General features: G+C 41.9%; 1 protein-coding gene across 1 annotated transcript in view; it reads left to right on the forward strand.

Moving 5' to 3' along the window:
* Positions 1-742: 742 nt before the first annotated feature.
* Positions 743-25,024, forward strand: part of PDZRN4 (PDZ domain containing ring finger 4) — a 265,473-nt gene continuing 241,191 nt past the window's right edge. The window contains exons 1-3 of the mRNA XM_074869353.1: positions 743-1,414; positions 3,930-4,016; positions 7,926-8,030. Coding sequence (XP_074725454.1) covers positions 743-1,414; positions 3,930-4,016; positions 7,926-8,030 — 864 coding nt within the window. The remainder of the gene's footprint in view (positions 1,415-3,929; positions 4,017-7,925; positions 8,031-25,024) is intronic.

Raw genomic sequence — 25,024 nt, forward strand, 5'->3', positions numbered from 1 at the left:
ATCCAGGCTGGCTATTGATCCTAACTATGCATTTCCAGATTTTGCTGTGTTTTAGCTTTTCTTAAAATGAAAGTGTTGTTTGTACATATGTTGGCGTTTAAGGGAGCTCAACAAGAGATTTTGTTATCCCGACTGTATTTTTTTTTTGGTGTGGCAACAAAGGGAGCATTAGTACCGGGGACTTCAGCTTTCTGTGCCCTGACGGGTATCCCAAGCCGGGAGTGCCGGAGCGGAGCCAGCCTTTCAGAGGGAACCGAAACAGGCGCGCTCCCACGCCCCCGTCACTGCCCGGTACCTGTGTGCAGCAGGGAAGGAGCCGCAGCGGCTCGCCGCTTTGCGGGCTGTCAGCTTCCCCCCGCCCCGGCCACAGCCCAGCCGCCAGCGACCTGCCGGGGGCACAGCTCGGCCGCCGGGACAGGACCCGCACGGGGAGCGGGGGGGCAGCGGCGGATCCCCGCGTCTCGCCCGGCCGCGGAGCGCGGATGCCCCGGGAGGGCGGAGGTGGTGCCGGGGCTGGGCGTGGGGCGGCCGCGCCGGGGAGAGGGAGTTCATGCGAGCGGGGGGGGTGGCGGGGGGAGCCGCCGGGAACTCCAGCTCGGCGCTGCCGCCCGCCTCCCCCGGCGCGGCCCCGCTCCTCCGCCCGCCCCTCGCCGCCGCCGCCCGCCCGCCGGGAGCGGCTCCAGCGCCGGCGGGGCCGGGCCGGGGCCGCGGCGCCGAAAGTTTGGCGGTCCCCGGGCGCGCCATGGGCTTCGACCCGTCGCGCTTCGCGGCGCCGGTGGCGGCGGAGCTGCAGTGCAAGCTGTGCGGGCGGGTGCTGGAGGAGCCGCTGTCCACGCCGTGCGGGCACGTCTTCTGCGCCGGCTGCCTGCTGCCCTGGGCGGCGCGGCGGCGGCGCTGCCCCCTGCGCTGCCGGCCGCTGGCGGCCGCCGAGCTGCGCCCCGTCCTGCCCCTCCGCAGCCTCGTCCAGAAGCTGGAGGTCAAGTGCGACTACAGCCCGCGGGGCTGCGGCCGCACCGTGCGGCTGCGGGAGCTGCCCGCCCACCTCGCGGCGTGCCGCTACGGGCCGCCGCCGCCCGGCCCCGCCGCCGAGCCGGAGCCGCGGGGCCGCCCCCCCCCCGGCCGCTCGGGGGGCGGCTCCGCGGGGCAGCCGCGGCGGCCGGCGGCGGCGGCGCCCCTGCGGCCCGGGCAGCGCTGCCCACGGGCGCTGCGGAGCGGCGGCGGCCCGGAGCCGGGTCCCGAGCTGAAGCGGGAGGCCCTGCGCTGGAGCCGGAGGGAGAAGTCGCTGCTGGCGCAGCTCTCGGCGCTGCAGAGCGAGGTGCAGCTGACGGCGCGGCGGTACCAGGCGAAGTTCGGCCAGTACATGAGCCACATCAGCAGCATCGCCCGGGACCTGGCGGGCAGCCAGCCCGGCACGGTGAGTGCAGCCGCCGGACCGGCGGGGCAGCACGACCCGGCCCGCTCCCCGCCGGCGATGCTCTCCCCGGACCTGCTTTCGCCGTGCCCGGCTTGTAAGCGACCGGCCGAGGTGGCGGTGCGAGCCGTGTCCCCGGGGGACCGGCAGTCACCCCCAGCTCCGCGCCGGGACCCGGCCCGACACCCCCCCACCCCCCCGCGCCGGCGCATCCCCCGGGCGGTGCGCGCCGCTTCTGCCCATCCCTCGCCGCCCCCGGGGAGATGGAGCCACCAGCCCCCGCCGGGGACACGATTCATGTCGGTCCCTGTTTCGGCGCCCTTCGGTGGCCGAAGACCCGGGCGGCGGCGGGACCGGCGGTGCCTGGCAGCGGCGGTGGCCGGGCGCGGCTCGTCGCCCGCCTGGCCGGAGGGGACGGGAAGCGGGCGGGCGGGGAGGGGGTTTCGCTCTCCGGCTGCGGCCGGCAGACGGGTCCCGGTTCTGCCGGGCAGGGTGTCCCCGTCAGGCCTCCCTCCGCCCCGCAGGGACCCGGCAGCTGCTGCCGCTCAGTTTGCTCCAGCTGGGACAGCTCAGGAGCACGGAGCTGACTTGGAACTTTTATTGAGCAGCCGAGAAGTTGTCTTAAAAAACTGGAACATAAAATTACTGTAAACTTTGGAAAGGATGGTGAAAGGAAAGCAAAGTCTCTCTCGTTTGGTAGAATGGAGTAACAGTTGACGCTGTTGATAGCAGAGACCGGTGCAGTGCTTCGCTCTCTTCTCGGCTCTGATGACATTGCTCAGAGAGCGACTCGTTTCCTTTAGGCGAAAAAAAACACTCGAGAGTACTGGTGAGCTGGCTTAACACCCTGTGAGGGAGTTGATTTTTTTTTGAGCATTAGCTCCTGGCTGGAAGATCGCTGTGCAGACTCTGGCACTGCTGGTTGCAGCCGTGGTGAGGTGTGTTTTAATGCAAAGAATTTTACCCAAATGCTCACGGACCCTTGGGAAGCAAAATCCCAAGTGCAAGAGGTCTGAGCAGCCAAAGTCACTCCTGAAGCAGCGTGGTGTGCTGGGCATCTGGCTGCTGCATGGGAAACGGAAAAGGGGACGTCGTTCACAGGACACCTGCGTGCCTAAAAACATGGGTCTTCGTGGCACTGAGAGGCTGTGTTTGGAGACTTGAATATTTAATCTTTTTCTCTCCTTTTTTTTTAATTTGGTTAGCTAATTCATGAGGTTGAGATTGCTGGCTCTAGGAGGTGTGCTCATACATCTGCTTCATCTCTTGGCAGGGGATAAGGTTATATAAAGGGGGGCAGCAGTGACTGTGAAGGAGTGTGGGGTGTGCGAGAAAAGCAGTGGCTGTAGAACGGGGGAAAGAGATTTGGATTTTCAGGAAGGAGTTGGCAGGAGGTGTGGGGATAGGCGTGGAGGAATCACTCCTGGGCAGCAGCGGAGCATCTGCCATTTCTGAGCACTGCCAGTAGGTGTTGCTGTATGTACTGAATCTCTTGCAGATGAGACCAGGGTAATGAATAAAACAGGCATTTGGAAGAAAAACTATCAATGAAGTAAAAATGTACTTCATTAAAATCAAATGTATCATGCGGCAATAAAACATTTCACTGTCACACTTAATAAAATACGCCCTTCACCGTTAAGTGTTATATTTTGAATGTTTAGAAAGGTATACCTTATTTAGGTGTCAAATTTATGTTAACTAATTTGTAGAGACTGGCAAACACAAACACCTAACAGTGCTGGATGAATACAAATTTTTTTGTGGGTAATATGGCTCCTGAAAAGTAACTATTATCATATGTGAACAAGGTAAAATAAACTAACTTGCTGTGCTAAAGCCTGCAGACTTCCCCCCCCCCCCCTTTTTTTTTTTTTTTTAATTATTTAGCTATTCCACTGAAGGAAACAGTTTCTTTTTCTTTTTTAACTTTGACTCCATCACTGCTTTTTGAATGTTTTCTTTATATTTTAAACCTTGTTTAGAAAAAGCTACTTTTTTACAGACATGGTTTTGGATTCTTTCTCTTTGGGAGAGAAGTGAAAGGTTGGGATGAAGAGTAGGGTTTCTTCTTCTGTGTGTATCTTCCCTGAAAGTTGCTATGAAATGTGTACTGATATGACTTTAGGGTCTGAAAATTATAATGGTGTGTGTTTTAACCTATATGTTTAATGCCTAAAACGTTGACACGCATAGGGATTTTATGTTTTTAGAGTCTTCCAGACATTTGGATCTCTGACTTTTTTCAGTGGTGCTGAGCATTCTGCCAAAAGCCTGCACTTTCTTTTGTTCAGCACTGAAGATAATCAGGTGTTACCTGTTACTTTTCAGTGGTGCATGACTTTTCCTTTGTTTTTTTTTCCTGTGCAAAGTCTTTTGTTATCTTCTAGCCTGATTTTCCTTTAAGCCTTATCTTACTTATGCTCCAGCAAAAAATCTTTTGTACATTAGTGCTTTCACTTAAGATCTTCTTTATGAGACTGCATTCTTTAACAATATTTCATCTCTTGCTTCTTAGGGAGGAGAACCCAAACCATTAACGATCATGCTACACCGAGAAAATGATACTTTGGGATTCAATATTATTGGAGGACGACCCGATCAGGTAACGAGAAAAGTAACTGTAGGTTATTGTGCTCATACTTTCTGTTACCATATACACTGTTAGTAATAAAAGAGTTACTTCCGATGACAGTAGGTATGGAATCAGCTCCACAGATAGAAGAACTGTATATTGTTAGGTGTAATTGGAGTCACTGTTTTGAAGGCATAATCTTGTGAGAATTGGATTCTTCTCGTTTTCAGGAAGGGTGTTCCCATTGTTTCTGCTCTAAAACTTTAGGCTGGTCTGCACTCAGTTCCCATATAAGTAATATGTATTCATGCAGACTGTTCAATGGAAATCTCTGGGACTACTTATGAGAGTCACTGTTGCAGAATTAAGCCATTGGAATTTTTGGAAATGGCTTGCTTTTTTTTTTTTTTCGTTTAAAGGAGAGACGAAAATTTGCTTCTGTAGCTCAGATAGTTTAAGTACATGTCCTGCTCTCACATGCCTGCTTTCAATTTTTCTTTCTTTGTGAACTGAAGCAGTTTTCATTAATCTTGTATCTTAAATCAATCTAGTCTCATCAGTCTAGCTTTAGAAAGTTCATTGAAATGAATGCATATTCAAAGGAATATGCATAAAGATCACTAACCCACCTTAGAATATGCATAAGAATATGCTTTTTTTTTTTTTTTTTACTTCATCCTCCCAAAAGCATTAATCAGGACTGTCATTACATATGAAGGGTAAATAAACCTGTTAAACTGGAAAATTAATAGTTGATAAAAAGGCTTGGTAATAATTATGCACTGATCAGGTTCTTGTTAAGTGGGAGAATTGTAACCTCCTACTATTATTGAGGAGGGGAATGGGACCCTGTACATTAGTTTGGCAATCTTCTGCTCTCAAGCTGTATTTAGCGGTGCCAAAGAGTCTGTTCCCAGTAGCCTAAGAAGTTCACTTCTGTACTGCAGAATTACTGTTCTGTAAATATGAAGACCAGCAGTTATCAAAGCAAGAGTTTCTTGGATTTTCTAGTGTCAGGATGAGACAACAAGTGGCTCTAAGATAAAATATATGTGCTTTGATTATATCCATAATTAGAGTATACCAGTAACAAACTCCAGACAATCTTTAGTTTGGATTGCAGTGTGACTTCTGTTATTTACACCTGTAGGAAAACTGCAGAGAAAAAGGGGCATGGTGTTCAGCTTTCTTGGGATGGCAGTTGAGCTTCTCTGAAGTACTCACATGCTGACAGTGCATAATGAAACAGTTTTTTGTATTACAAACTATTAGTCTTTTTGAATTAATATTCTGGAAGTTTAAGGAGTAAATGATAAATATATGAAGGTTCATACCACAGTTCATGGAGAGAACTGCTGGCCGGAGAGAAGGAAATGGTCATGGTCTTCCATTAACACTGATAGTTAAAGACAGACAAGTTGGTGGAGCTGTGAGGCAGAGCTGGGTCTCAGGGGTTTCTGAGTCTTTGAAGTTTAATTTGGAAATCCTGTTTTGTTTTGTTCTCATTGTGATAAATGTGAATACCACAGATGTTTGATTGGCAGTTCCCAGATACCAGTATAAGATCTCACTCCACATATCTGGAGCCAAAGGATATAACAGGAAAAAAGGATTGAGTCGAGTCAGATAATCAAAATGAAAAACTCTGCTCAAAAACTTAAATACTGGAACAGGAATTGTTCGGTAACAAGACAACAAGAGTTCATGAAGGTGATCTGTGCATTCAGGTTGTTCAGGGAAAAAGTGCCCTTGGGTGAAGCGTTGTCTCTTGCAGCAGAAGAGCAGAACAGTGGTGCCATTATATTGGTCACCTACATGGGAATATGTTCCTTCACCGCATGTTATTTGTGTTTATAAGTAAAACGCAGGTTTTTCCCACTGGAAAGCAGATGACTCTTGGTGACGGGGAACATACATACATAACTTTCCGTTGGCTGTGTTTCATTTCTGTCCATAATAGGCTTGCCCACTGTTCACCTTCTATCTGGAGGAAGGAGGAGAGGAAAGGACCAACTCACCACAAGCTTGTCTTTTATTTTGTTAGGAAAGGACTCATTTCACTAAGTGTGTGTTTCTGGGAGGTGATTTATTATTCTAATGAAGCAAGGCTGCTTTGATCCTTTTGTCCTGGGCCCCAGCTTTGGCTGGCTGGGAGGACTGTCCTGCAGATCAGGCTGTGGAGGCTATGTCCTCCGCCATCCCAAGGACACCACAGCAAAGCTGGGCTGGATGGAGCGATGTGCTGCGGGCACGGCTTGGGGCTCCTGCGGTCACCTACAGACTCAGCTAAAGGTTGAGTAAACTGATCATCCCCTGCCGCGCAGCCTGGGGGCTGTGTGATGAGGTGCTGGGGCTCCGTGTGCCGCGTGCTGCATTTTTGCATCAGGACTAGTGGATACCAGCACGTGCTACCCATGGGGACCACAAGCCAGACTGACATCCTTCTACTTACCAGGTCATACATTACTCTTGAAAAAGCCAGTGACATTTCCTATGCAAAAAAAAAAATAATTTTATGTGGGCAAAGGTACTGTAATCTAGCCTTTTGTTTTCTTAAGGAAAAACCAAACCATGTTCCTCCTGCATTTTCATTAATGGCTATTGTATCAGACTCTCATTTCTCGCTGCTTAGATGGGAACTCAGTGGAGGTCTGTTTGTTCACCATTTCAAAACATTGCTGGAACTGTTAATAAGTTTCCCTTTTGCTTCTTACCTGACACTTATGAGTCTCTGTGACAAAGGGAAAAAAAAAGGAGTTTATGAAATCATAGTCTGACTGACATCATGTTGAGCAAGTATTTGTTAACCTGAAATCTACCTGGACTGAGTCTCCATGGGCCAGTTGCCATATACTGTAAAGCATGTTTTACAGTGGCTCCATTTTTTGTTATGGCTTTATCATTTTCTTAATAGAAAAAATTATAAAAAATTTTCCTCATGAGTGTATAGGACCTAGAAACCTATACACATATAAATCATACTATTTGTCAGGGATTCACTAGTCACAGAAGAAAAATAAGCATCCTATAAACTGCTATCCAAAGCATAAATCATCTGGAAAAAGATTACTTCATTTATTGCTAAGTTATTATTTGTATGAATACTTAAAAATACTTTAAGTAGGCTGTGTCTGCGTGGCATTATTTCTTTATTAATAATGATTTAAAACTATTTTAAACTATCATGCAATGAAGTAAAGTAATGTTTTAGCATGTGCAACAACATCAGGTATATCATTTCAGCTGTGGTAGATAACGTATCTGTTTTAAATTTGACCTCCATGTGAGTTGTACTTAGAAATGTTGTGGAGATCAACTGGGAGTGTGTTCTCTTTTTGTCCACAGCTGATCTGAATGGATTTCACAGTTGAGCAAGTTCTCAGTCTCCCATGTGAATAGGATTTATGAGGTTAACCAGTTCCAACCAAATCCTATCATTGTTACATGCCAGCTAACTAAAGTCACTTTGTTCCTTGAAGCTTTATTTTCAAATGCAGGAAAAAAATTTACAAGCACTGCAGGAGCCCTTTCCTTCCTGAGAGAAACACTTGTGCATCCATTTTTATGAATATCTTCTTCTGTGCATTTATGTACTAGTCACTGTCTGCTGTGAAGTTTGAGGCCTGCTTTAAATATTTTAGCTGATAATTTGATTACCATTGCACCCCGTGTCTCATTTAGACTAAAATAACCAGAAGTAAATGGATAATCTTACAAAAAATGCTGGAATAGTTCATTAATTCTGTCCTTTTGATTAATGACTAGTTTGTGTTAAGCAAGTTTAAAAAAAAAGAAATCTCAAGGAGCTTAATTCTTAGCTAGAAAAGCGAGCTGCATATTTCAGGTGGATTTGCATTTTTCATTGCTGCTGATTTTAGTACCATCTAATTTCTTGTACTAATGTGGCCCTTTTTGCAACTTCCCTATTGCCTGGTACAGAACAATCAGGAGGAATCTGCTGAGGGAATTTATGTGTCAAAGATTTTGGAAAATGGACCTGCAGACAAAGCAGAAGGCCTGCAAATTCATGACAAGATTATTGAGGTGAGAAAAAAAAAAAAAAACCAACAACACACCAGTGGATTAGTCTGTTATATTATCCGATTAATCAAGGATTTGATGTTTTTTACACTAAGTACATTGTAATTTTCCTCTTTTGCTGTGTATAAACATGATTCTTGTACACTGAACTGCTTGAACATTTCTCAGTCATGAAGACGCATGATGGATTTTTCCAACACCTAATAAATGTATTGGTTTTGGGATTAAGCTGATTTAAGCAAGGCAAAGGTGTAGACTCTGAGATAGCAAGCAAGAGAGGCATTTTATATTTCTTTTCATTAACTTGAGAAAGAAGGCAAATAACTTTATGGAAATTCACAGGTTTACTGAAATTGATTTTGCCCCGTGTAGGGTGCATTACTGTTGTCACTCTGGGACACTGCAGAGAAGCTGCGCTGGTAAGCAGTGCTGTGAAATTTCTTAGGCATTAGAGAAAGTACTTTCTGCTGTATGATCAGGGGTAGATCATCTGTTGTTCTCTCCAGGACCAATATAGCTCTTTCCCAGTGATGTAGTATGCTAGCATGGAAGTTTTAAAGTTTATTCCTGTGTTGTATGCAGGTTTTTTTCCCATAAAATGACTATAATTTAAACAAAAATATCAATAACTTAGTTGGAAGAGTAGGTTGCTGTCTAGCCTACATGTGTAACCGTAATTAGCCCTCTAAGACGTCTCAAAGGAGCAGTTTCAAACAGTTACTGAGATGGACTCCTTAGGGTGCCGTCAAAATGGCATTTCACATTGCAGCTCTGATACAACTCTCTGAACGACAGCATGTACCGGTAGCTGCTGCGTTTGTTTACAATACATCACTCCAGCCTTGGGTTTAGGGAAGGCTTAGAAGCGTGGTGTGAACTTGCCAGTTGAACGGGGTTTCGAACAAAGACACGAAACAAGTGGATTGGAAGACAAATGCAGAGTGCTGCTGCTGGCTTCTTGCATTTTGTGGCTGTTAAGGACTAGAAACATAAGCCAAGAGTGTTTGAATGCTGGCATTGCTCTTAATGTTGGGAGCCTAGAGCAGTGTGTGAAACTGAATTAATGTATTTTCTTGAAAAAATAAGCTCATGCTCTTAGCCAGCAGATACGTGCATCTCTAGTAGAAACCAAGTTGGTGAGCAGAACTGAACTTGCAACATAACTCTTATCTCCCCAAGATACACAAAAAGCTTTTGCATCCGTTTTTTTTTGTAAGAGCAGCCCTGTGCTGAAAAAATCTATTTTCTCCTGTCATTACTATTTTACTTACCACATTGTATTTTCTACAGACTGACCAGCTATATAGTATTATGGATTTGCTCAACACTTCCTGTTTATTTTACTGTTCTTTTATAGTGCCTTGATTTTCAAGACAAAATAGAGTGGTTTTGGAGGAAGGAAGAATAGTCACAGACCAGCCTTTATTAAACATGAAGTCATTTCTCAAAATGCCACCATAATTGACGCTTGATTTTTATTTGTTGAAAAATTCTGGCTGCATAAAATCATACTTATATTTAAATTTCTACTGAAAACTTACAGATTTCAGTTCCTTGTGAAACCATAGATCCAATCTAGTGTAAGTACTCATACAGCTCTGAATGGAACACCATTTTCACCATACTAATACACAACAGCTTTGTATATAATTTTTTGTATTGAGGCAGGCATTTAAAAATGTTCAGGGTTAGGCCAGATATTCTACTAAATGTTTCAGTGTTTCAACATTTATTAGACTAAAATAAAAAGAGAAGGAGAAAGGGTAACATTAAGACTTTCTAAATGAAATGCAAATAAATAATTATTCTTCCATGCTAGATATAGGAAGCATCTGGAGTCAAAAGGTTGAATTTTTCCTTGTCCATGCATAGCTGTTTATGTCTTCTTGCAGCAGGATGCCCTGCCAGCACTTCTGCGGTTTGTTGTGAAAGATCAATATGAAAGCTTTTGCTGTGAGGAAATAAGTTGCATGGTGTAACTGTTTCAAAAATGTTGGCAGATACACAGAAAATGAGCTTTGGTGAAAAGTTGATAGGTAGTGGGATTTCTTATTATTGCTTGCTTTTCACTCATTTGCTGATCTGATCTAATGGGTGATATTTTATGAGACCATTTTTCAATTATCAAGAGCAGAAGGAACCAATGTTGTTCAGACTCTTTAATAGCTACAGTCAGTTGTTTGGTAATGTGATGCCTGAGGTGTTTCTACCAGTGCGTAGCTAATGGGATAATGGACAGAACTATCCCATTAAATCAGGAGAAAATCTGTTCTCAAGGCGTGTTGCTAAATAAAGAAGGTAATTTGTTTCAGTGCTTTATCAGATGTTTAACAAATGTTAGCTGCACGTGGTTGACTACAGCGAGTTGTGAACATTTCAGATGACCACCTCATGGGTAACCTTGTGAAGAAAATGGATTTTACAGTCCTATGGCATTGGCAGCTGGAATTGTCAGCCAAGCCTAGCAGACATAAATAGTGCTGCCTTTTACTTTATATATGTCATTATCTATGGTATGCAACTTTTCCAAATAATTGTTATGGTCTTTGAAAGGGTGTCAAGGGGAGAAATCAGATTTCTTTCTTGAGTTATTTATTCTAAGTGTGAAAATGCCACACAAATGACTTAAGTTCCTGGAGGGATTTGAGATCAACGTGCCCAGAATAGGGGCCATAGAGCCTCTTTGACACTTTCATCTGAAAAAGTTTGGCATTTATTAGGGTTTTACCCTCAGGTGAGCATATTCTGTGCTTGAGAACCTGAAAGCTGAACCAGATGCCTGTGGGCTGTCAGGGTGGTGGTGGGTGAAGGTGACAGGAAGAGGTGAAGGGCGACAGCCCCAGATACCCTGTGTCATATTATAAAATGGTTTGGGTTGGAAGGGACCTTAAAGATCATCTAGTTCCAACCCCCCTGCCATGGGCAGGGACACCTTCCACTAGACCAGGTTGCTCAAAGCCCCGTCCAACCTGGCCTTGAACACTGCCAGGGAGGGGGCATCCACAACCTCTCTGGGCAACCTGTTCCAGTGTCTCATCACCTTCACCATAAAGAATTTCTTCTTTATATCTAATCTGAATCTACCCTCTTTCAGTTTAAAACTGTTGCCCCTCATCCTATCACCACACTCCTGATAAAGAGTCCCTCCCCATCTTTCCTGTAGCCCCCTTCAAGTATTGGATGGCTGCTATAAGGTCTCCCTGGAGCCTTCTCTTCTCCAGGCTGACCAACTGCAACTCTCTCATCCTGTCCTCATGAGGGAGGTGCTCCAGCCCCCTGATCATCTTTGTGGCCCTCCTCTGGGCCTGCTCAAGCAGGGCCATGTCCTTATGTTGGGGGCCCTAGAGCTGAATGCTGTACTCCAGGTAGAGTTTTATTGTCTTGTGAGAGCAGAGTAGAAGGAGAGAAACACCTCTCTCGAACTGCTGGCCATGATTCTCTTGATGGTGCCCAGGATACGTTTGGCTTTCTGGGCTGCGAGTGCACATTGCTGGCTCATAGCCAGTTTTCTACCCCCTACTACTCCCAGGTCCTTCTCTGCAGGGCTGCTCTCAATCCACTCATCGCCCAGCCTGTATTTGTACATAGGATTGCCTTGACCCATGTGCAGGACCTTGCACTTGGTCTTGCTGAACTTCATGAAGTTTGCACGGGCCCACCTCTCAAGCCTGTGAAGGTCATGTCAAGAGCTGCAGTGTCATGGGGCTGCAGCTCTTCACAGGGTTCAGTCACAGGACCCTCACTGATCATTTTCACTGTTCTCTTGAGAAACAGATTTCAGGCACAGCTTTACCCTCTTTATTCAAGGTTAACTCCTCTGTGAGAAGACTTGTTTATGCATTATAAATCTGGCCTAGAACAGTGATGTGCACAAGCAGCATTTTGGCAATTGTTTATGTTCAGGAATCTTATTGCAAGCCAAAAATGATCATTATTTGTTCATCAAGGAAAAACTCTTCCTCATTAATTTACTTCTATGTAGCAAGTTCCTCCAGATGTCAGGGTCTTCTGTTGCTTTCAAAAGTTTTTATCCAAAAATCTAGCCCCCTAAACTAACACAGTGCAGCGTGTGTTCCAGGACTAAACACTGATCATATACTATAAAAAGCATCTCATAAAGCTAATTGCAGCATTGATATCTGTGACTCCCGACATGAAAGCCTTGGATATAAGCAGTGGTATAAAGCCACCAGACCTCTAACTTTTGGATCTCTGTCCCTCCACCCTGCCTGTGGATCTTGAGAGGAAGAGAGAAGCAGCAAGCCAGGCATAGGACTATCTATTAGTTTGTGCTGGTTCAAAGAATTCTGGTTGCTGCTGGGAGAAAATACAAAGTATGTTTAGAATGGATCACAGTTACACAGCTATGCATCACTTCATCTCCCCCTCACTTCATGCAAATCTTTCCTTCTGAGTTAAGTTCACTGCTCATCTTTGCTAATGCTAATAGTCTCCTCAAGGCAGTATAAAACAGCTGTGATCCTTGGCAATATTGTTGATGCACAGAAGTGTTTTACCTGCTGCTTTTTTAATACATATTTGTAGTTCTGAGCAGTAACACTGTAAGTAGCTCTTCCTATGTGAAGAAAAATTTTACTCTCAGTTTGCAGTCAATTCAATGTCATATAAGAATGGCACCACATTGGCCAGAGCTCCAAGTACACTAGTTAATGCCTAGTTGACAAGTCATTCAGAACTAGTTCTTTGTACTTGTTTTGGATTGTTTTTTCTTTGTATAATATTAAATTTTATGGAAATTGGTATGTCATCTCCTCTGATTTTGAGCCCAACTTTAGAAAAAAACAGTGACTGATTTTCTCAAGTCCTCTTTCATTCTGTAAGTCACAGAGTCTTGTAAAATACCGGGATATGCTGATTTTATCTTTTCACTTCAGCGTTATACATAAAATACATGACCAGGACAGAATTTGCAATCCAGATGGAATTCCTGCATCTGTTAAAAAAAAAAAAAACACCCCAACAAAAAAACAAAACCCCAAACCAAGCAATATTTCATCAATTTGAGGAAAAAGAGCTACTGTTAATTCACATTGCCTAGGAGAAAAAGCCCTACAGTCACGTCTGAACCTTCTGTAGTAGATTTGCCAAATAACAAAATAGCAGTGAAAAACCCTGTGTGCAAGTAAAAGGGGCTTAGGCTGAAGACCAGCATATTCATATAAGGAACTGTAAGCACATCATTGTCTGGAAGGCTCAAGTGTTTTTCTGTTCCTTGCACTGCAAGGCAAAGGCTTCTGTTCTTTTACTCTCAAGTGAAATGTGAATATTGGCCCTTTTGCATTTTACTCAGTTGATTTTCATTAATTTGATGGCTAAGAAGCAGGCGTGATGGAGAAGAGGGGAAAGAAAAACATTTTTAGTCTGGGATCTTTAAGTCTTTTTGAAAAATGAGATAGATGCATATATACCATGACTATGTATTTTGTTTATGCAGCCTGAGCTCTGTAAGTATATAATAAATAAGACTTCATCTCTTATTCCATGTTTCTCTTTGTTCTTTTCACTTTTTTGGAGAGTACACACACAATGGCTTTCAAGTGCATGTCAGCAAAGCCATTTTCAATAAAGATGAAGTCTTGAGGCTTATCCTGGCAGAAGTAACTTACATCTGCAAAGCGCCTACACAGAAACTTTTTTAACTATTGCCAGACTGCTGACTGTGCTGTTATGTCAGCCTTGTGATGTTTTATCTTCTGCATGTTTCTGTCATTACGCTCACTATGTTGCTCAAGCAAAAATCTTTGATACTAGTCATGTTTATTTGGCTAAGAATCTCCACTGTCAGATTATGTCTGTAGAAGTAGTGAGCTTAAAAACTGTCTTGCTGGGATCAGAGCTAGTAGATTTGGGATGGCTTTGAACCAAAGCTGCGCATGATGTGGCCAGTAAGATCCGGGTGGTGGCTGAGAAAACTTTTATATAGGTAATTTAAGTGGTGTGGATTTCAGTGTACCTAAATATACCTAAAGTTGCCTTAGCTATATTAAGTTCTCTTAAATCCTTAACAAATTCATTCACCTGCATTCATTAGATAACTCCTAATTAGTCTGAAAGATCCCTAGCATAATAAATTAGTTATACCATAGGCTTAGAAATATCTATAGCCTTTCACCTCTCCCTCACCTGTTGAGATACAGGTTTTTGGACACTTGCGTTCTTTCATCTGTCCAAAGAAACGTTTAAAAAGTCAGGTGTGACCTGGTCTGTACATAACTTCATTTGAATAGGAGCTAGTACCCCCACTCACTTTTTTACTTAACAGAAAGTGAGTGCTTCTCCAAGAAGTGGGAGATCTGGGTTGTGGGCTCTGCCTTGCCTGCAATGAATTGCCCTCGTTACTAGGTCAGAGGCTATCCTGTGTGAGACCAGCCTCTGCCCATCCTCTTCAAACTGAGCTAGGTGCCAGCAGGCATTTGGGAGTCAGGATTATCCAGTGATAATCTGCTGTAAAATAGATGCTGGTTCCAGGGAGCTGTGTCTGGAATACTGGTTGGTCCTGCCCTTTTCTAGGTAAGTGCCTGTGCAAATACATTCTTGCAGTTTTGTGTCTTATATGATACTTCATTGAATGAAACTTACATTTCTGACTTCATAGTATCTTGACTTTGAGAGGGGAGGTAGCAAATGCTGTTAACCAGGTTATCATCTAGCTAGGATACTTTCCTAGGTACGAAAGATGGGGTTCTCTGACTGAATAATACCTGTAGCTGGGTTTTTTTCTCCTCCTGATCTTTGCTCTAGCTACTGTGTTGCCTAAAAGGTGGTTACTGCTATTGATGCCCACTGTCAGAAGGCTGTGCAGGCCGGATCTGACATTGGTGGAGGAACTTGGTGTTCAGTGTACTGTCTGTGCTAGAAGCTGACATCTTACTGTGGGCATCCTGGAATGCCTGAATTTTGTACTTAATTGCCTGAGTTCCCACATATTCGTAGCCTAAATTTGACTGGACTCACTACAGGTCTTTAGAGGTGCCTGTGTTCCTCTTTATTCACTGAACTAAAATGCAACTGTTGTGTTTAGGAAAACAGCTTATATTCCTTCTAAAAAGCACTTAAAATTCCAGCAATTTACTGACTGTGTTTTAAAAAGAAAACCTGAGACTTTTGTTTTTATGTGACCTAAAATTTCTGCATTTTTTATGGTGAAATATGTTAGAGAATGGACTACTGAAGTAATTGCACTTCTGTATATAATGTTTTCTTGCAAATCTTAATAAGACTTCACGAAATACTTTCTATCTTAAGGAAAAGGGAGAAATAAAACAAAATGATATATGAGAAGTGGAGGACTTGGTGTGAATAGGGTAATAGTGAATAATGACTTAAGATTTTGTGATCAGAAATTTGATCCCTTAGTTGATTGGAGTCTTAACATTCATAAACAGACAAAATATTATTTTGATACTTGTGTAAAGCAACATCATAAAAAATTCTAAAATGCCTTGGCTTTTAAGAGGTGATTTTTTTTTTTTATCTGAAGTATGAACTGAGAAATTTCTGTCTTCTGAGAACTTGCTGTGGACCCAGCTCTAGAGAGGTGCAAGCCTGTAGGAGGATTTTCCAGCTGTGTTCATTTGGGCTTGTTCTCAGACCAACCAGGCATGTGTGCGAGTATAGTGCTATGTTGTTTTTGTGGAAATATGTATGCTCACGGTGCTTTTATCTAAAAAAAAGTGGAAATGCCAAACATGTGGTTGGAATATGACCACCAGATGAACTCTCCAACTAGTTTGTTTGCAGAATCGGTATATTCAAGAGATAAGGCAGTATCACCCTTTTCAGCAAGTCTCTCCAGCTTGCGAGTCATAGCTCTTTTGAGATGCAGTTAGCTGGTGTATTGCATTTTTGTATGTGCCTGGATGCTCTTCTGTAAGGGGGTCCCAGTGAGCAAAGCAAAGGCGGTACTAGAGGTGGCTGGAACTGGGCACAAGGCAGATGGAGCAGAAGGAGCAGTGTGGGAGTATTTCTGAAATGTGACCCAGCATGAAAGGAGTCAAAAGAGCAAGCTAAGTGGAAGTGGTGAAAATCATCTTTTACAATGGGTTTTTATGCTACTTCTACCGTGTTGGGTCTTTGTCTAGGTGGCTTAGTTTAGGCATGGTAGAAGAGGCTTCGGGATCTTGTGTGTGCATGAGTGTACATAACTCCCTCCCTCCAACAAGGTATTTCTGTTTTGGTCTGATTGTAATGGAACTCTACAGCAGCTGCATCACTGTAGGAGCAGAAGGGGAAGAGGGAAGGAGAGTGGAAGGAAGAAGAAAAACAGGGAAAACTGAGCTTTACAATTAAAGGACACAAAGCACCAACCTTATGTTTCCACATAAGGAAAAAAACAGTGCTTGCCCATAAATAGGCAGTGTTGGAAAGATGAAGGGGATGTAGGTATAGGGGTAACTGAATTGTGGAATAGGTTCACCTATACGCACTGCCATGAACTCTGATAGGGAAATAAGGTGGAACAGTACTAGAGCAGAACTATGATAACTGTACTGTGTCTGCAGAGTGGGGCAGTAGCCAAATTGACAAGTCATCAGTGTTGTTGGGTAGGAAGGATTCTGGTTAGCCTTGGAAGAGCTAACATAAGAACCTGCAAGATCCTATAAATGGTGTTGCCACCATGCACCACAGATCTCTAGGCACTGTGTGAAGGCCTGATCACACCCATCTCCTTCATAAAGTGTCTAATCTCACACCTGAGGGTGTCAGAAACCTGGCAAGTTGAAACTTAGCATCTTCCTAGATGCTCTGTTTGAGCTCGTCTTTAATGCATGTCATCTTTCTCTTCCTTCCTGTGATTTTTTTTTTTTTAAGCTTTAAGGTAAACCTTGCAAAACAATGGAACTTTAGCACAGTTCCATTTCACCCAGCAGCAGGAGCCATGCAGTTTTATATGCAGCTGAAGGAATAGGTTTAGAGGAAATTTTTATATGAGGTTTTAGAGGTGTTCATAAGCACTTTCAGGAATGCATTAAACAACTTGACACATCTGTCAAATGCTGCTGCTTTCATCACCCAGGAAGAGAAGGGTATGTGCACGGGACTGTTTTGTTTAGGAATTTTGCAAATAATTATTCACACATATTTACATGTTGGTGTCTATGTTAGGGAAGGTCATAGAAATGTGTCTTTATATTTGTTGCTGAAGGTGACAAGGTTTTGTGATGAAGACCCTTGCTCTTTGTTCTCTGCTCTGGGCATGATCTTGGGTCAGCCCTGAAGACAATGCTTTCTTTTCCATTGACAAACCAAATCTCCATGACAGTTGAGCTGTAGGTGTGATTGTGTATCATTGCCTTGGTCTTGGACCATGTCTGTTGTATAGATGTGGTGGACTTGATGGTTGGTATGGAGGTGAAGTACCCTAACCTGATGAAGTGCAGATGGTTTGAGAGGAGAAAAGCCATTTTCTGATGACCTTCCTTAACCTTGTCAACTATGTAGTGAATAGAAAAAGTCAAAAGCTTCAGAGGGCACTTCAGGATGGATCAGAGGAGCTAACCCTTTGGGGCTCATATGATGAAGACTAGTGGGAATAACTGATGATAAACCCAGCTTTGGAATGCTCTGATATGACACTGGGTTTGTTGCTTAGAACTGAAGGATGTGCGAGGAAGCTATGTCTCCCACAGCACATGCTGCTGGCACCCCAGAAGCTCTTGGCATTTTCAGAAAGTGAAAAGAGCCTTCTTCAGACTTTCATGAAGGTTGTTCTTTATTGTGGTTGAGACAACTTCACAGCTAGAGAGATGACAGCTTACATATGTTGTGTTAATGCAGTGTTTTATCCTCCTAAGTCACTGAATTGATTGTTGCAATCCAAGGATGTATGCTCCAAGAGCTTTGATCTCTTCTGCCCTTTTTCTTAATCAGCTAATTGTATTTGTACAGAGTAGCTAATCACTGTCCTCTGTAATTGGACGCTGAGTGAAAAAAGCCATTCGTGTCTGCCAGTGCAGAAATGCTCAAAATGAAGTAATTATTCATAGCTTCATTTAAAAAAATAATAACCTAATTTTTAAAGAGCTGTGAAACACAGCAATGTGTTGAACAGGAGAATACTTCTTAGAACTTGTGAACAGGAGTAGTCAGAAGTGTGTACAGCATTGTGCTTTCCAAATGCTTTGAAAATTGAAGTGATAATGTAAAGAAGGTGGTTGTTTGGAAATAACTTCTCTCCAAAATGCAAAATTCTGCAGCATTTAAAACCATACAGTAATGGAAAAACTCATTTTCAAATTGGCAAGAGCAGATGTGGTCTCTTGAAACCACCATCAAAGACTATGCTAAGTAAAATCAAATATACTAAGCTAAGTACATTTGTTACTAATACACAGACAATTTAGTAAATGTATGTCTTGTTTGGAGTTGCAAATCTAATGTAATTTTACAGCTTTGTGTGTAGACCCAACTTGATTGAATCACTGCTGCTGCAGGAAAGTAGCACGGAATGACTCAACACTGTTTCTTCATTCAAATTATTTTGGAAGGCATTTTCTTTATGAAATATTGTTGACAAAATAAGTCAGGGCTGCTATGTTTATTTACATAGTTTACATATGCTATTTACAGGATATGATTTACGTAATATTTTCTTTGAGTAATTTGTCTTTTCAAGTAACAAGACTGGGAAACAGATTAGGGGGAAGGAGGAGATTATGGAAAAAATTAATTCATAACTGTTGACATCCTGCTGTTTTCTACTTGGTTTTTAAGTATGAAAATCATATTTGAACATCACTGTGTTCCACACACCTATCAAATAGTTTAGCTTCTTTAAAGTTGGATAAATTGTGAATCTGTGTCTAAAAGTGGTCATCTAATGTAGAAGGTCCAAAATAGGTTGATCTAGAACATGAGGGTTTTTTCCCTTCATCTGTCTCTTCCTGACCATTTGGAGCATTCAGCATTTAAGGAACCTGGTGGCTCAGAGCTTGCCCATCTGTTTCTGAGTACAGTCTTTCAATCTTGCATTTGTTTCCTTAAGCATGCTGATCAAGTGGGTTAATATCTGATGTCCTTCCAGCAGCTTGCAGGAAGAAGGCATGCTATTTTAGACGGAAGGGATTTGCTGTCTTGCATGAATTAAAACATCTGGATCCTTACACTTCTCTGTTACGGTTTGATTGAGCTGGGCTAGTCTTTGGCACATGGCAAGTATGGAGCCATATGGTCTTTGTGCTGTCAGCAAGCCTTTTCAGCACATACCTTTGCCTACCCCAGCCCTCTCTGAATGGTAGCTACTACTGCAGCCTGAAAGATAAACATTCCAGGAGCTTTCAGGCTGTTGCACCCTTCTTCTTGAATGGATTAGTTGCATTTTTGAGTGGTACAACACCCAGCAGCCTGGGGCAGAAAGCTGGATCCTTCGCTTCCCCTGCAGTTTTCAGAGCCCCAATCCAAAGTGGGCACCTTGTGCTGATGCCAAAATGTGTAGCAGCACTTCCTGACTTGCACTTTGTGTCCCTTGCATCTTGCTTTCTTAATGTCTCTGTGAAATCTCCAAGTGCTCAGCACAACTGTTTTTTAGTATGCTTTAGAGTGTGAATAAATGGAAAACTGACTGTTTTGAGAAGTTTTTTAACAGAAATTTACTTTCTAGTGACTCAAAGAATGGTGTTGAAGTCATATTGCATGTGCTAGCATCTTTTAATTTTATTTTTTTTTTTAATGGTGAGCATGAACCTTTCCTTATGAGAATAAGTATGATATTATCTAAAAATATAGGGATTCTTCCTTGTCTTCAAATAGTCAAAATACTTTAAGATTTATTTTTAAAATAAGTGTCTAATATTTTTAATGATTTCTCTATGTTTCATTTTTATTTAAAAAAGAGTAGGAAGAATGTGAGGGACTAGGAGTAACATTTCTATTTTTTCAATATAAAAAGAACCTGTAAGAAACAAAAATAGTTCATATAATTTTTTTGTAAAGAACTCTTATTATTACTAGAATTTCTCATTAAATAAATGTAGACCACTGTTTTCAGTCATCTTTTCTGAGTCACTTAAGTACTGTAGCTTTGTACTAAGAGTGTGGGGGTTTTGTATTTTTTTTCCTCCTGCCTGCTATGAGGTAATGGAAATCTAAAGAATCAGTATTCATTACTTAATCCAGATGTTTTATCTTCTAATTAACACAAACCATGGACAATTTTATAAAGATTAAAGAAGACATTGACATTTCAGAACACAATTAAGAGAGTGAACTGTTCAGAAAGTGGTTAATGTCTTAATTTAGCAGGGCAATTTAAGAACGAGTTTTAATCTGATTGCTTAAACTTGTGTTTTATGTTAGTCCTGCAGCCCATTACAGACGTTCTGCTGACATCATTAACAAGTACTTCTGGGAGTTCCAGTACAAAATGAAGAACTGTGTGTGTACACTAGTGGCTTCTTTCTGTGTGTATTGCTTTGCATTTGTCTCTTTCATTTTTGTGTTGTGCATGCTGTGACTTTTAAGTTCTGTGGTTCAAGGAACTACCTCCGTGTATACTTTGAAGCACATATCATATAGAAAACAGTTTATACTAGCCATTAAAGTCACTAATTTGAAAGCCCCCATGTTACTTGTTAGCATGGTTAGTTTAACTGCTCTGCTTTGAATTCTCAAATCTGTTTGGCCATAGTTATCAGTTTACTGTTTAATTTAAAAATTTTGGGAAAACTGGTTGGGCTTAGCTCAGATGACCTCATTTCTACCTAGAGCCCTTGGACCAGTATTTCCTACTGACTGGCTTTGCAGTGGGGTTATGGTCCTTCCCAATGAAGTTGTAAGAATGGCAGCTTTCAAGTTTTCTTGCAGTAGAGATTTACAATTACTTTTCCAGTTAAAGAAACAGGAGAAAAAAATTCAATTGACAGTGTTAGAGAGTGTGAGTATTTCAATGAGATAAATGTTGATGAATTGTAAGCCATTAGGTTAGTTGGAAATTCCTTTATATTTTATCTTAACTTTTTTTTCTTCTGATAAAAGATTTAACTTCAGTCCCTTGTTTTCAAAACATAGACAAATATAAATGTTAAATGCCTATGCTTCATCTGATTACCCTGGTTTCTTAGTCAATGGGGACAGAGGCACAGGCAGAGGGCAATTTGAGTTATTTTAGCCACTACGTACAAGATACCTTTTCATCTGAAGTTTCCTGTCCGTTTGCATTTATATACTTCAGAAACAAAAAATATCCCCTCCTGCTTTCTTAACCAGAATCACTGCTTAGTGTACAAGTACTAGCATCGTACTTCTCTGTCATCTCAAAGTACTTGTTGTCTGGCTATGCTACCTTGAGTTATTAAAGATCTGTTCTGGTAGGAGAAGACTAAACTCCATACCCATTTTCTAAGTTTTTCCTTTGTTTCAGCCACTTAGAGGTGAAATGAAACCTCAGAGGCTAGTGGAGTGGATAGAGAAATGTGTGCTAGACTACTACAAAACAGTGGAGTCCAATTATAAATGCATGTACCGGCTTTTTCTGATTTTTAAGTGAGCTGAGCTTTCCCCAAGGTCATATATTGTGCATTTCATCAATAAGTGCCTGGCCTACCCATGATGAATCCATATTAAAGTATTGAAGATGAGTTAGACACTTATTTTTAGTGAAGGTAATTAGTTCAGCCCGAAATATTTAACTTAGTGACATCTGAGTAAAGATGAGATTCATCTGACCTCTCAGAGAAGAAAGTGGTAGGGATACATCTTAAACTCTAGGGAAATTTCATATGAACCAACTTCTTTTTAGTGCTTTTTAGTGCTTTTGAGGTTAGATTGTTGGGATAAAAGGTCTCCTTGTACAGAGTTCTTCACTGTAAAGCCAGAACAAAGCTTACTGAATCTTGTGTCATCCAAGAATGAATAAAATTTAAGAGGAAAGAATGTAACTTGTTTCATTCACCTTCTTACATTGTTTCACATAGGTCTGATATTCCGTTCTTCTGGAACTGCATATTTCAGTAATCTAAATGGAACCTGGAATGTACAAGGAATCAGTTTTTATGTTCATACTATGTAAAATGCAGCTTAAGTATGAAAAGAGAAATTGAGGTAGAAAACTGGACTTGGGATCCACCTACCATGCTGCGGTACTCCTATTTGAGATGGCTTGCTCCAACTTCATAGTCTTAATGACTCTCTCAATGTTATATTTTTTCATTAAACAAACAAAACAGAATAGGCATACAACAACATGTTCCAGATATTTCGATTGCTAAATTTTGAACATTGTTACTCAAAATCTGGCAGGAATTAGCATGAGAAAAGATACAACTTGAAAAGCTCCAGTAAGCCATGCCTATTTAGAGACTAGCTTTGAAATCATTTAACATATGGTTTGATGTCATATCCAGTCTCATTAATCTCTGTATCTTTGGAATTAGAATAAAGTAAACCCTAGTGTTAGAAGGCAATCTGTATCCCCTAAGAGGATGGTCAGTGTACCACCGGTTTAGCTGACCCTGCTATAGTGGGAGAAATGATGTGAACAGCTGTGTCAGCTGAGAGCGCTTCCTAGATCTCAGCTTTGGCTGTTCTCTGCACCTTTTTAGAAGTCGGCAAACTCTTGATTTTGGCAGTTTTGAGAGGAATCTGAGTATCTGTTTGTGGAACCTTGGTGATGGATTTTTGCGAGTGAAGATGCAGATGTGTGTTTGAAATGGTACAGAGCACCAGCCATCCAAGCAGTGGAGCGGTGCTTCATTTTTTCCCCAGTCTTTGGAGAGGTGGAGTTTGTTCAGAGAAACAGACCATACCAAGACTGAGAGACTGGTGACATTCTTTTGGCAAGAGAGCAATACGAATTGTCTCATTGCTCAAAGTAAGAAATCTTAATCTGCGCTTTTGTTGCTTTTGGGTTTAGTATTTTGTATGGAGATCTAAGGTACACAAGGGAAGGAAGGCAGTGTCTTTTAACAAACTAAGACAGGTGTAAAATAGGCTTTTGGGCAAAAGGTGCTTTCATTAATTCTGGCATAGGATGATTTATATATATCTTTAATATAAGTTTTCTGTTTTTAGTGGGGTAGTAGGACTGAGAATTTAAGAGATGTGGGGGTTGTTTCCTGCAAAATGTTCTTTTCCTGTTCTTAGTCATCTTTATGTCTGTGAGTTTATTCTGGTGCTTCATGGTGGGGTGTTTCCACTCAATTTCAGCAAGCAAATTTGTGCTGTGGATGAGCATATCAGGTTTTAGGATGCACACGTGTGAGATGCATCAATTCCGAGGATGCCTCCCTCTGTGGGGAGGCATTAAGAGCTACGGTTGGAGGGGTATGTTGGCTCTAGAAATACCTTGAAAGTTTGATGGGCTTTTTTTAGATTTGTTTTTCAGTCTCCACTTGGTGTTTATTGGTCTATGGCACACTTGTCTGGTGAAATCTGAGAGACGGGGTGTTATTTAAATGCTAATGGGGACTTTTTCAAAGTTTTGTGCATAAGTAATTGGCTAGCTCTTAGAGAGCTGTTGTACTTTTTCCTACATCAGATAAGTGTAGAAAAGTGCTTCTGTCAAAAAACCCAAAACCAAAACAAACCCCACTGCAAACCTAAAAACCTCACTCCTGTCCAGGTATACTGTATATATATATATATGTATTGTCTGTATATGAAAATATAAATATAGAATTTTTAAAAAGGAAACTAGAATGGTCCTGTATCCCTGCTATGTAGGACTGTAGTGAATCAGTTATTCTTCAGTAGTGAACCGGCATTGAGAGGCTACTGAGAAAACCAGCAGCACTATTGCAGCAGATGCACAAACACTAGTGTAAAGTATAATCCTTGCGTCATGAATTAACAATCTAAATAAATGAGTGAGACTAAAAGAAAGTGACAAACATATAATGTTTAGTATGGTGGTTTTCAAAAGCCCTTTTAAATCCTGAGTTTCTTAAAATCTCTTTAGTGGAAAAGTTTGTAACATTTTATTTGCTACAGTTCACATCAATGGGATAGGAGGTAAGGCACAAAGGGATAGTATAAAAGGAACATCTGAAGTTTTATCTATTAAACAGATTTTTCCAGGCTGTTTTTTTTTGTTTTTTGTTTTTTTTTTACATGTTTGTTGAACCATGCGTTCTGGATATTATTTAACTTTCCCTTGCAACAGTTTTCCAACTTCAGCTATTATATGACCATAAAGATGTGCTTTTGGGATGAGATTTAAAATTTCTTTTTATAATTTGTGAGCTGTATCTTCCTGTAATCAGAAGGCATCTACCATGGTTTCTCAAACTACTGCTTTACATGTGAGGATTTGGAAGTGATTAAGCTATAAAAGCTTCTGTGAGTAACAAATTAGAGTCTCTTATGGTCTGAAACTATAATCACTTCAGAGGGAATTTTTTTCAGATTCAAATTGTTTCTATGAATACTACAGCACAGCTTGCAGTCTCCAACCAAGGCACTATAAAGTAAGTTTCCAGTAAGAAGGATCATTCATCAAGGTGAAGAAAGTGAATGATGACTGCTTTTTCCTCCTGTGTCATGCACTTCAAAGCAGTACTGTTAAGGAATAGTGGGGGGAAAGGAAGGACAGACTTGCATGCACATACTCATTCCTTCCTGCAGCAGTGCTTCAAGAAGTTGTGAGCTTTTTAAACTGATTTATAGAATTCTGGTAAATCAAGACTTTATTACTTAAAACTGAGATAGTGGTGTGATTGTTGATTCTTTTCTTTTTGTGGATAACCAAGGGAGTGGTTCTGAAAGGGCAGTCATTATTGTCCACATTAAGATTGAACAGTGTACACAGGGTTTTTGGGGTTTTTTTATTTTTTTTTTTTTACAGCTGACTCAGCCAGCATCTAGAAGAGAAAGTTGATGGTATTAAATCTGATGAGACATGATAGCTCCATAACTAGATTCTGAGGTTTTCTGCTGCTTTTGTTAATGCTGGGATGTGCTGTGGCAATTAGGACTCTGTATGGCAAAGTGAATATAGCCATATCGCTGTGGCTATTCTGCCAGCTCTCAGAAGATCTTCCAGG

Source organism: Strix uralensis, chromosome 5 (genome assembly GCF_047716275.1).
Source record: "Strix uralensis isolate ZFMK-TIS-50842 chromosome 5, bStrUra1, whole genome shotgun sequence".
Taxonomy (NCBI): domain Eukaryota; kingdom Metazoa; phylum Chordata; class Aves; order Strigiformes; family Strigidae; genus Strix; species Strix uralensis.